At 35.3% G+C, this 12,693-nt stretch overlaps 1 protein-coding gene across 2 annotated transcripts in view; it reads right to left on the minus strand.

The window, feature by feature from the left end:
- Slc38a11 (solute carrier family 38 member 11) overlaps positions 1-12,693 on the minus strand; it is a 51,125-nt gene that overhangs the window by 12,521 nt on the left and 25,911 nt on the right. For both annotated transcript variants that reach the window (XM_026393100.2, XM_026393103.2), the window contains 3 exons: positions 4,980-5,050; positions 4,159-4,320; positions 970-1,082 (listed from right to left, as the gene is read on the minus strand). In XM_026393100.2, the coding sequence (XP_026248885.1) occupies positions 970-1,082; positions 4,159-4,320; positions 4,980-5,050 (346 nt within the window). The remainder of the gene's footprint in view (positions 1-969; positions 1,083-4,158; positions 4,321-4,979; positions 5,051-12,693) is intronic.

A 12,693-nucleotide genomic window follows, 5' to 3' on the forward strand; every position in this document is an offset into this window, starting at 1 on the left:
AAAAAATTGTAGAGAAATAATATACTGTATGTTTACATTATTTATATGATTTTTGTATGTCACATATAAATGTGTACATATAAATACATAAATGAAGTATATATGTAAAATCATAGGTTGATGTTGCATTTTGATTCCCCAGAGTGTATAAGATATTTTAGTTTTTTAAAAATAACAAAACCAATTAGAATTCAATGCACATTGATTTACAAAATGTTTTCCCAAAACTACAATTTTGAAAAATGCTTTTTAAACCTTGGTACTTAATTTATTTGTAAGAATACTATTTTTAAAAAGCCAATAAGTATGGGCTGGGGATGTGGCTCAAGCGGTAATGCGCTTGCCTGGCATGCACGGGGCACTGGGTTCGATCTTCAGCAACCCATAAAAATAAAATAAACATGTTGTATTCACCGAAAACTAAAAAATAAATATTAAAAAATTCTCTCTCTCTCTCTCTCTCTCTCTTAAAAAAAAAAAAGCCAATAAGTAAGCCAGGTGCAATGGTGCAAATCAATAATCCCAGCTATTCCAGAAGGCTGAGACAGGAGGATCACAAGTTGGAGGCCAGCCTTAGCAATTTACTGACATGACACCCTGTCTCAAAATATCAAGGGCTAGGGATGTACCTCAGAGATAGTGTACCCTTGGTTCTACACATGGTATTGGGGGAAAAAAAAAAAAGAAAAAAGCCAACAGCTTCAGTTTAACTATACTAAAGGCTGGCATTCACTTTGGAATGCATTTGTATAAATATTTGTGCTTATGCTTATAAATATAATTTTCACTTCTAACTTTTGAAAAATTAATCTTATATTCTAATATTCTAAGTTGAGAAAGAAAATTTTATAAATTACATCATAGTCGTGTCCTTGAGAATTTTCAGAATAAAATTATTTATAAATCTTCCTAAGTTAAGTGTTGTAGAGAGAGAACCTGAATAAAGTATTAAAGAAGAATCATGCTTACCTCTCTAGTTACAAAGCATTCGATTGGGTATGTCAAAATGACAGTTATGCCATAGCAAAACCTTCCAAAGGTTACCAGGTCATCACTTCTGCAATAATTTTCAAATAAGTCCCCTAGAGAATAATATAAAATAATGTATTTATTAGATACTAGATTTTTGAGGTACATAACAAATGAGATATTTATTATTATAAGTCAAGCTCTATAATCTTCATTTTATTTAATTAAAGGAATAGATTACCAGGTCTAAATGTGTTTGCATTCAGTACCATATAGCTATTTATTGATATTAAAATCAATATGTATCCCATTTGATGAGAAATGCAACACGAATAGTTTTTTTTTATTATTATTCCTATTATTTGTTTTTGGTGTATTTGCCTCAAGTTTGAATCAAATTCTAAAAAACACTTTTATCCATTGTCTTCTTACATTAGAATCAACTCCCTAAATTCTTGTTCACTGGCTTTGTAAATTTGTTTCTGGCCTTTGTTTGTGGTAAGTGACTGAATTACATATATATAAAAAATCTATTAAAATAAACAAATTTCCCTTTGAAGTGCTATTCTTAGATCAAGGACAAATCTGAAAGGAAGAGTAGTCCAGTACATCTGGGGAGTTGAGTTTCCTGCACACGATGCTGTAGGGGTTCATCACAGTCTTGGGACCACACCAAGGAATTCTAAACATATTGTCTTTTATGTCATCCGATGTGCCTGAGTGTAAATGCACTGTTTCAAAACTGAAAATATGGCTGCCTCCCAGAAAGAACATTAAATTTAGTTCCAGACTAAATAATGAACTATATACCTTGAACCAGTTCTTTAGATCCCGTTTTGTTTGCAGAAATTGATGAAGAAATACAGGAATCTAATTAGGACAGAAACACTCAGTCGTGTTTATTTCCTGAATAACATATTTATTTCTCAAATAGCATGCATTTGGATCCATTTATTTCCCAAGTAGCGTGCTTAAATTTGAAAACTGCAGTTGCCTTTTTTTCAAGAGCACTGAGTACAAAACTACATCAAAGTCACATATCTCACTACTGTTTAAAAAGAAAACAAAATAATGCCTTTGTACTCTTTTCATTAAAAAGCTAAATACCCTAAATGAACTGCCTCTTGATCCATTTAAGTGACCCCCTCAACTCCCCCATCAAGTAAAACAAACATACATTCCTTTCTAATGTCCTTTTTTGGGCAGAATGAGTTTGTACCACAAAGCAGCAGTGACAGGGAACTGTCTGAAAATTGATTGAAAAGGCTCCAGATTCTCTGAAAATAAAAAGAGTAAAATTCCCCATTCACTAGCCTTCACTAATAAATGGGCCCTGCGCCTTATCAAAAGTCAATGAGAATGTCAGCAATAATCTAGAGTTCCTACTGCCTCACAAGCTGGACTTTATCTACTCATCAAGGGGAGCAAAGCAGCACACAGTTTGTACAAACAAGACCAGATTTGCCTAAGGAGAAATGACCTGAAGGACCAGGGTCAGTTTATTCCAGTTTGAAATGAAATATATTTTAGGGAATTAGAGCCAGGGGAAAAATAAGGACAACAACCACCACATCAAACACCTGTCAGCTTTGTGATAGAAAGATTTAATTATACTGAGTAATTACCACTTATTAAAAAAAACACACAAACAAAAACAACAACAAAAAAAAACACATACACACACACATACACACACACACCAGGAAGGTGTGACTAGCAAAAAAAGAGGTTTATGTTTTACTGAAGAGGCATTTAAAACCCAAGGTCCCACACAGACCAGAACCCTTAGGCCATTCATCTTGACAAACTGTGTAGCAATAGTGACACATGCCAATGTTTCGAAATAGTTTTTATCAAGACCTTCAGGGTCCCTTTTAACTGCTCTTTACTGGCACACACAGGTATTATATTTTGGCTGCATTGGTATCATGTTATTCATTATTTATTAAGCCATCTTTCTTCATTTTCTGAGAAATATCTGTGTACAATCACAGTGACCTGTAATCTCTGTTAAAAAAAAAAAAAAAAAAAAAAAAAAGGCAGCCATTCTCCCAAGAATATTCTAGTGTCACAGAAAACTGAGCCCAGAGGAGCTGGAGGTAAGAGACAGCTTTTAGTGGGTCATGGTAGACGAAAATGGAGGAGGCTGGAAGAGAATGAAAAGAAAATGGGACTTGGATGTCAGAAGACTTTTTCTCTAATTTGTCACAAACCAGCATAGGCAAGCTACTGCAACTCTTTGTGTCTTAAAAGGAGGTAAAACTAGTTATTCCACTTAACCTTCCAAGGGTTGTTTGAAGGTCAAGTGAGACACCAGACCTGCAAAAGCTGTGAAATACATGAATCACAGCCTTGGCCTGCTGTCAGACTACCCTTCATATTGCACTCATAGGAGTGTAATGAATGAATGAAAAGGTCAAGGGCCCTTTAAGAAAGGATGATTCAGTTGTTGCACCTGGGTGAAAACAAGAAAAGAGAAGTAACTTTGGAAGGAGGAAGGGAAAGGACTGCTTTTATGGAAAAGATGATGTTTTGTAATTAAGAGGAGAATGGAACAATTCAATAAAAATGCCCTACAGGCTGGGAAAGAAAAAGAAAAAAGTCTGGATAAGAAAAGTCTGGATTAGAATTAAAATGATGCAAACATCTAGAGAATTTGTTAACAGAGAAGCAGGCAACTTGCCTAAACTAATCACCCAGGTGACTAGGGGATGAGAGAGGTCAAATTAAAAAAAAAAAAAAAAGGAAAAATCAACAGAAAGAATAACAATGAGAGTACAGTAGGAAGAAATTTGAGCAAATAAAGGTTGTTCAGTGCTGTTAGGTGATTCAGAAAGAGACAGGAGACACAGAACCCAGAAGATTATCAGCTTTGAGCATGAGGAGGCCTTTGGTAGTTGAGTTTGAAGATGCAGTAGAGTAAGGGGAGGACCTGAACCTGGGTTCGTGAGCCTAGAGTGAGGATGGAAGGAGAGATTATGGACCACAGAACTAAGATTAACAGTTTAGAGGGGAAATTTGAGGAAACAGCAGAGAGACAGGAGGGTAGAGCAAAGAATGGGTGGAAGAGTGATTATTTCAAAAATAACAGTGGACAAATTTGTACTAAAAATTGAGTAGAACATTGGGTGTATTGGTACCAATCCACATGAACACCAAAATACCATGGAACTGAATCTCTCATTTTACCTTGGGTAAAGCCAGTGAAAGTCAAGTATCCACACGTAGCAAAGAGCACACAGATAAATACAGAAACCAAGATGGACATATGGATGATGCGGGACCATTTTGCTACTGTGGCTTCTTCCAAAGAACCATAGACTAAGAAGCAGTTATGGTGGCAAATAAATGCTGTAACACAAAAAAAGAAAAAAGGAAGCATTATTGAAGTAAGTCCAGGTTGTTTTTTTTTTTCATTTATTCTGTAATTTAGAGATGAATACTACTTTAGAATGTCAATCAACTCATGTTCAAAATATTATTTTACTAAGTATACAAGAAAACATTTTTTCTAATGAGTCTAGAAATGAGAAACTTCATTCATATCAGGCTTATGTTGTATCTTGTCTTGATATAAACCAGACTACCCAAACTTCTCTCCCACTTTCCTTCTCCTAATGACCCTTCCAATCTAAAGGAAAATCTAAACAACACCATAATTATCAATGCATGACTTCCTTTGCCATCTGGGACACAGAGTTGCTTTAGATATCCAGCCAATTCTTAGTACATTGTGTGCAAGTTTTGAAGAAGTCCATAACACTTGCTAGAATTCCAAATTAAGAAACAAGATAACTATAAGGGTTTCTGTGTGAGAAATGGATTTCTCCAAATTGAAGCAAATTTTAGTAATGAGTGAGAAAAGTTTGATCATAAATTAGGTCATACACTGCTAATAGGAAGTTTAAAACTTAGTATACCAGACGTCTAGGCATATATATCAAATAGATCTTTTTCAGTGAATAGGTGACTCATTATTGGGAAGGGGCCTTTTGAAGCCATGTACTCACCAAAAGACATGACCCCAACAGCCTGAATGGCATTGGGCTTTGCAAATACCCAAGCATCTTCCATTTTGGGTCTAGAAGAGAACCAGTTAATTTGATAAATTATCTTTAAACATGACAACATGGATATATCAGAGAGCAAGAAATGGTGTTACAAATAAAAACTGGGGGCCTATGAGCCAAAAATAAAAAAGGGGCCCCCATGAATCTTATTTAGTCATAAGTAAATTTCCTGGGATCATCAATACAGTCTCAACCCCAGTCCTTTAAAATGCATTTGGAATACTTGTGCAAATTTTTACATATGTAAAATAGCCACTGGCTATGTAATTTTGTGGATTTGTTTGCTCATCAATTTAACAACAAGCATTTGTTATGTACTCATTGTTGAGACTCTCATTGAGGGAGATATAAAATTAATAACTAACGTCCAATTGCTGTCCTTTATTCTCCTCCTTACTTTTTCAGGCTCCATCTACCCAAGGTATATTTAGCATTGCAGTTGAGGTTTGATGCACATGAACTAATAGTAACTAAGAATGTACTGAGTGTATCCTGGGAACTCAACTGTGTCATCTCATTTAACTTTTACAACAACATTGAGTATTACTCTCATCATTTAACAAACGAGGAAAGTCAATGGCTGGGTGGTGACATAATTTGCCAAGCTCCCACAGATAATAAATGAGGAAGTTGGGGTTCGTCTTCTTGGTAAACTTTATCCTTATCAAATGTCTCTTCCATGCTGAACTTTCTGCCAGTGGCCTCAAGTTTCCACCTGTGGTTATATTCCTCAAAAGGAGTTTTGGAAATATGTACACTTTAAAGAGCTTGAAGCAACTTGTATCCTAGCAGAATTAAAATATTCAATATGAGCAGGAATTTGCCTCCCTGATTAGAATCCTCTTGTCCCCAGTCAGCAATGATGAACAGCACAGGCTCTAAGATCAAACAGATGGTCTCTGTGTTCGTCTGACTTCTTCTATTTATTATCTATGTGACTTCAGGCTAATTACTTGATCTTCCTGTGCTTTGTTTCTACATCTATAAAATGGGGAAAACAGTCAACCTAAATCATTGAATTATTGTGCAGATTAGAGAAAATGTGTAAAACTTCCAAAAGAGAGACTACAACATAGCACATATTTAATAAGTGGTCATTTTTATCATCATTTTTCATTAATACCTTTATTATCATCTATAGTTATTTAAGAAAAGGTAGCAAAAAAGGGCATGCTGACAGACACCTATAATTCTAGAGACTTGAGAGGCTGAGATAAGAGGATGCAAGTTGGAGGCTAGCCTGGATAACTTAGGGAGAACCTGTCTTTTTTTTTTTTTTTTTAAGGCAGCAAAAAGTATAAAAGTATGGCCAACTTCCCTAGAAAGGAAAAACTTGGATAATACTTAGAATAATGCATGAAGGTAGAAGAGATGGGCACGGGAAGTATACTATAAATTGAATGCACTGGGGCTTTTAAATTTAAAAAAGAGAAATTCCAAAGATTAAAATCCACCTTTCCTAATTTTGTTATTCACTCTTTATGTAAATAGGACACAAAATAACCCTGTGTATTTTGCCAAAGTCTGTGGGATTTGTGCGGGATATCACCTTTCTTTCCACATAGGAAAGGAGCTATGATAGGAAAGGCTGTGGCAAGGGAGGCCCCAAGGGTGCCCTGACCTGCTCTGATTCCACTTGTTGGAGTGGGAGCTGCTGCCACCTGCTGCCCGCACTCCTGCAACTACAGTTAGCATTAGCAATCCCAGCCCACCTGTTAAATTCCAAAATTAATGTGGAAAACACACACATTTTGTTTATCATCCTTAAAAAATAATTTAGATCAAGGACAAATAACAATTATGGAAATTTGAAGACTGTCTAAATATCTAGGATGTTATAAATGATATCCTTTTTCATAGGGTTTCTGCTTGTGAAAAATACTCTCTTTTCCCCTTCAAAACAGATTGTGATAGTGTCCTGCATTTAAAACTTCTATTAAAAACAGAAATGGAAGAGTTTGAGCTTCATTTTCCTCCTTTAATTCAATTTTTTTCAGGTCCCTATGGTTTTTTTTTAAGATATTCCTGGCGTGTACAATAATACCTGAAGATAATTTTGGATTTTCTCTGTTAATCTTTTTAACAATATTTTTTAGTTGTCAGTGGACCTTTATTTTATTTTATATGCTAAGAATTGAACCCAGTGCCTCACACATGCTAGGCAAGCGCTATACCACTGAACCATAACTCCAGCCCCACTCTGTTCATTTTAATGATGGTAATTTTAAAGATGGGAAGTGCCAAAGAAGATATTAGAGACAGAAAAAAATGCATGTTGCCCAAATCTAGAGGAAGAGAAGAGATATTGAATGTGACTTTTGAATCATTTATAAAATAGTAAAGGACTGAGTACTAGGGGGAAAAAAAGCTTCACAGGAAAAAAAAATGCACACACACACACAAATACACACACTTGGATATTTTATGTGATTGTGAAATAATCATTAACTTGTGTGCTATAAAGCAATTGTTAAATGCCAAATGTACAAAAATAAAATGTATGGAATAGAATATTTAGGTAAAATAGTAAGTTATAGAAAAAATGTAAAAATTATTGCTCAGTAATCATCAATATTTGTTTTGCAAACACATTGACTGGTACTACATGTTGTCAATAATATGTGCCTGTTAAGGGTATAAAAGCATGAACATGAATGAAGTTAACCTTAGCACATAATAGTAATCTCTGGGGAAACAGAAATGAATCAACTTTTAAATATGATCATATATCGCCCATTAAGATTGGATGCAAACATAAAAATGATTTTCGTCCAAGTTCCTGTTTCCTGAACTGTATGTAATTATACAGTATTTTCTACATAAAACCTCCCTCTCAAAGATGAAGTGGTAGTTCAGTGGCAGAGGGCTTGTCTAGCATGTGCAAGGCTCTGGGTTTGATTTCTAGCACTGCAAAAACAAAACCTCTCTGGATCTTAACCTAGTTTTTAAAATTTTTTTTTGAGTTGTAGATGAGCACAATATCTTTATTTATTTACTTGTTTGTTTTTATGTGGTGCTGAGGATCTAACCCAGGGTCTCACACCTGCAAGGCAAGTGCTCTACCACTTACCTCCAGCTCCAGCCCCTTAACCTAGTTTTTAACCTTGAATTTCAATGAGTATTCTAGAATTGAAACTTGATACTTCTTGTTTTCTAGTTACTTATTCATCCATTTAACATTCAACAAATATTTGTTGACCACTCTGTGGTAATCATTGTTACAATCTTTGGGAATACTGCAGAGAAAAAGACTAAAGATAAAGAGGTGAATTATTTTGGTGTCTATTCTGCATCATAGAACAACTCTGTACAATGGTATTTTCTGTAATGATGGGCATGTACTATATTCATTCTGTGCAATATGGTTGTCTGATATAGAAGTCAAAAGTGGCTACTGAGTATTTGAAGTTATGGCTAGTGTGACTGAAGAATTAATTTTTAATTTTATTTAATTTCATCTAACTTAAATTTACATAGCCACAAGTGCCTAGAAACTATTGTATAGGAAAGCACAGATATAAAAGGAGTCATGTAGAAAGTCTAAGATAGCCTAAAGGAATTATACAAATTACCTAAAGAAATTTCATTTTTCCTGTAACATAGTTTGTTCATTAATTTATAGCTTACTATTTACCATTTGAAATTTCCAAGTGACAACTAAAAGAATGGAGTAGTTGTGTGTTAAGATAACTAACAAGTGTACTTCATTAACTTCTAGAGAACCATGGATATTTGAGAATTTGCAAAAAAAAAAAAAAGGAGGGAACATAATTTAAAGTGTAATTACATATAGAGTTATATGGTAAAACAGTACATAGGAGTCATACTTTACTATAAAATATGAATTAAACTACTTCATAATTAAAAGATTAAATTATGGAATAAGCACTTGATTTTATTTAAAACCAGAGGTGCTTTACCACTGAGCCACATTCTTGGTCCTTTTAATTTTTTATTTTCAGACAGCATCTTTCCTCACTAAGTTGCTGAGGCTGGCCTCTAACTTACCATTCTCCTGCCTCAGCTTCTCGAGTTGCTAGGATACAGGCATGTGTCTCCATGCCTGGCTAAGTTCTTTATTTTAAAGAATAAGTCACAATAAGTTACCTTTAAATAAGGAATATTTTTCAGTTGATTATTCAAATTCAACCATATTAATTAACCTAGACTTTTCAGAAATATTTCTTTTCCACAAAAAGTCAGAAGAAACTCCTAAATAAGAACTTCTCTCCAATTTAAGTTTGTTCTAAATTATTCTATTAAAATTCATTTCCCTGAGGAATTGAAATCAATGTCACTTGCTGGTGTGTGTCTAGAATTAACAGAAGCCAACAGTTATGGAATTAGCCCATTGATCTCAGTGTTGTCGAACCTGCAAGTGTGAGTGTTACCCACCTATGAATGGAAGCTCTTTATCCACATCTTGCTCCTCCTGCTTCTTTCATTTAATAAATGTACTTGCTGGGTAAAGACCAAATAGTGACTAACATAATCAAACAAGGAACAACTAAAATAAGAATAAACTTAATTTTCATTGCGAAGAACACATTTTCTTTATGACTAAGAAATACACAGCAGATTGTAATAGAAAAAATATGGACTTTGTGCTCAAAGAAACTTGGATTTAAATTTTAACTTTATGATTTATTAGCAAGTGACTTTTGGCAGATTGCTTAGTGATACTGTTCTCAATATTGATAATGCTATTTTATGTATTAATGTAAGAGTTAAATGAAAAGATGAAGGAAAGAAAGTGGTACACAGTGGATAATGTTAGATGAGTCCCTCTTTTCCTTGTTCTTTTTCCTTGCATTATAAGTAATAATCCATGTCTAAATCTGGGTGCAAGGATCAGCAAATATGGGAAATGAAAACTTCTTTATAGTATTCATAATTTTTTCTTCAAGAAAAAAAGGACCTTGGGCAATGCAAGATAGCTTATTCTTTTAAAAATAAGGGATTCTGGAAAAACATCAAAAATTTGTCTATCTCCCTACATACACAACAATTGCATTGGTACAGTCTACCTGACATAACCATTTTAAAACTCTGGAGCTTATTGAAGCTTGAAATTTCCAGAAGAAGCATTAGATGGTAAATTGAGGTTACTTTTAATCAAGTTGAGTTTTCACCATCGGAGCAACCACCCAAGACCCATACCAGGCAGACAGCCATGCTCACACATGTTCTAGGAGGAACTTGCCTGGAGCTTGTGGGAGCCAGAGTGGGCAAAAAAGCACCATGTGTTCCAGATACAGGGATCTATGCTCAGATTTCTGATTGTTACTTCTGATGACAAAAGTGCTGACAAAAAGGTGGCAAACCATGATTACTGCATCTCCTCCCATTGTGGCAAGCCACTTCCTCTTGGCTAATGGGACTTCCACAGTGTTTGAAGAACCAGCACCCACCTCCTCTTAATTTTTGTATGTCAATGAAAAATATAAAGAACAAAATTATCTAACTACTCGATCATCTACTTCCTTTCTCTACCTGTTAGTTTATAGCTGCAATTACCCTACTTCATGAAGACATTAGGCAAAAAACTAAAAATAACTATATTTTGTGGAAATATTGTTGTGGCAGCCGTTGAGAATGGAAGGCATTACAGCCAAGTAGAGGAAGCTCTTGATGAGAAAGAGCTGGCTTGCTGCACACAACCCCTTGAGTATAAACTCAGAAACATCAGAAAGCTACCAAGGATACTTCACCAAAAGGTAAAAATAAGAAGAATGGAAGGTCCTGGATAGAGGTCAGTGGATGGAGGTAAGAGATAAAGGAACTCCTAGGATGACAATGGGAAGAAAACTGAGACTCCAGTCTCTCTGGAGAGAATCAGTACAACAGAATGAAAGCTTTTGGAGGAAGCTCTCCAATCAATCAATCAATAAATAAATAAATTAATAGGTATCCATATGTTTGAACATTTGAAAGAGGAGTAACAAAAATGATCAAATTTAAAAGCTAAATTGGACACCTAGCTAAATGGGTCAAAAATAACTCTGAGAGCAAAGTGCTCATTGTAGGAAAAAAACTAAAAAAAAAAAAAAAAAAAAAGAAAGAAAAATAAAACTGTTTAAAAGCTGTGCTATGTCTTGATGTATTATGATATGTATAATATGTATACCTAAAAAGAGGAAAGATAATTTGGGGACTGGCTTATAGCAGTTTGCAGCCTTAGTATGGCAAATACCTTTAAAAGATTGCTTCCCTTTTCCTCCAAAATCTAAGCATATGCTAAGTCACATACTTGGGTTTTTGTCTTTGTCTTCTGTTGTTGTTTGGTGCTGGGGATTAAAGTCAGGGCTCTCTTGTGCTAGGACAAAGGAGTTTTAGCTTTGAGTTACACGTCAGCCAGCCCCTTTTACTTTAAAAAACCCTTGGTGTGTGCTAATGGCAGAGTGATGAAGGTGGAGAAGTTGGGGAAGTTGAATTCGTTTTGCGAAATTGTTCAAGTTTGCATTCCAGGATTCAGGCTCTTATCCTGTTTTGAAAGACAGACTCCTCCTTATCTCCACACCAGCTGAGGAGCAATAAGGCCAGGCTGTAGGAAGCAAGTCCTAGGTATACCTCCAGTCTTCACCCACTCAGGAAAACAAGCTTTAGAGTGATTGCTCAGGAGCCTTAGAACAGGAGACCTCCACATCAGGATGATCAAACAACCTTATGCCTCTCTCTGGCACATGCCCACGCTCTTTCTGGCTAAACAGAAGCAACCTCCAGACTATACAATCCTGGCAGAGCCTCCATTTTCATTGTCAGTTTTATATGTTAACCTCCTCAATCACACATCTGAGAGTTAAGTGCTCTGGGTGGCACACGAGGCTCTTGTTTCCTGTCAGACCACAGGCTGTTCATGACAGGCAGATCTGAGCACTTCCTGCAGCTCTGGCATTAGCTGATAGCTCTCTGCCACTTCCTTGCCTGGATGGCTTGTTTTCAGTTCTTTAGACAGTTGTGGTTTACAGGAACATAAAAACCTGACCGGGAAAATTCTTCTTGGGGAACATCAAAACTGATACATTTTTCAAAAATAAAGTTTAAAAGTTGGTTTTGATTTAAAATGTACCTCAATCTTCAAGCTGGCTTTTTGCCATAAAATAATTTTGGTTTTTAAAATATGATTATGTTCCAATTCCTGTGTCAAACCCTTTAAAAATTGCCTTTACCTGTTTACTGTTGTTCAGAATGAACGCAGAGTGTGCGCAGGAGAGGATGGGATTCACTTCTTTCATATGATAAAGATTTGTAAGAATTTTGGATGTTGTTTTGGTTTTCTATTGTGTCTTTCCAAAAAACAATTAAAATATGATGTGAATTTATATTAAAAATTAACATAATTTTAGAATGTGAGCTACTGATAATTATTTTCATTGGGGTTCTACTCATGTTTTAACTGCTTCACCTTATATGCTGAACCTGTACAGTCTTGCCCCCACGAGACTCTCCAGATACTCTAAAAGTTGCATTTCTAAAACTCTGGATGACTTCTTCTTCCCCCATCTCCCCCCCCCCCACAAAAGTTACACAATATACAGATATCAAAATATCAAAAACTTACTATATTTTCCCCAAATCTGCTTCTTCTCTGTCCTGGTAAGGAAACTAAAAGAGGGTCCTGTCCTCTGCATTTCCACAGCACCCTGCTTATAGC

The sequence above is a fragment of the Urocitellus parryii genome, chromosome 1, assembly GCF_045843805.1.
Source record: "Urocitellus parryii isolate mUroPar1 chromosome 1, mUroPar1.hap1, whole genome shotgun sequence".
NCBI classification, from domain to species: Eukaryota; Metazoa; Chordata; class Mammalia; order Rodentia; family Sciuridae; genus Urocitellus; species Urocitellus parryii.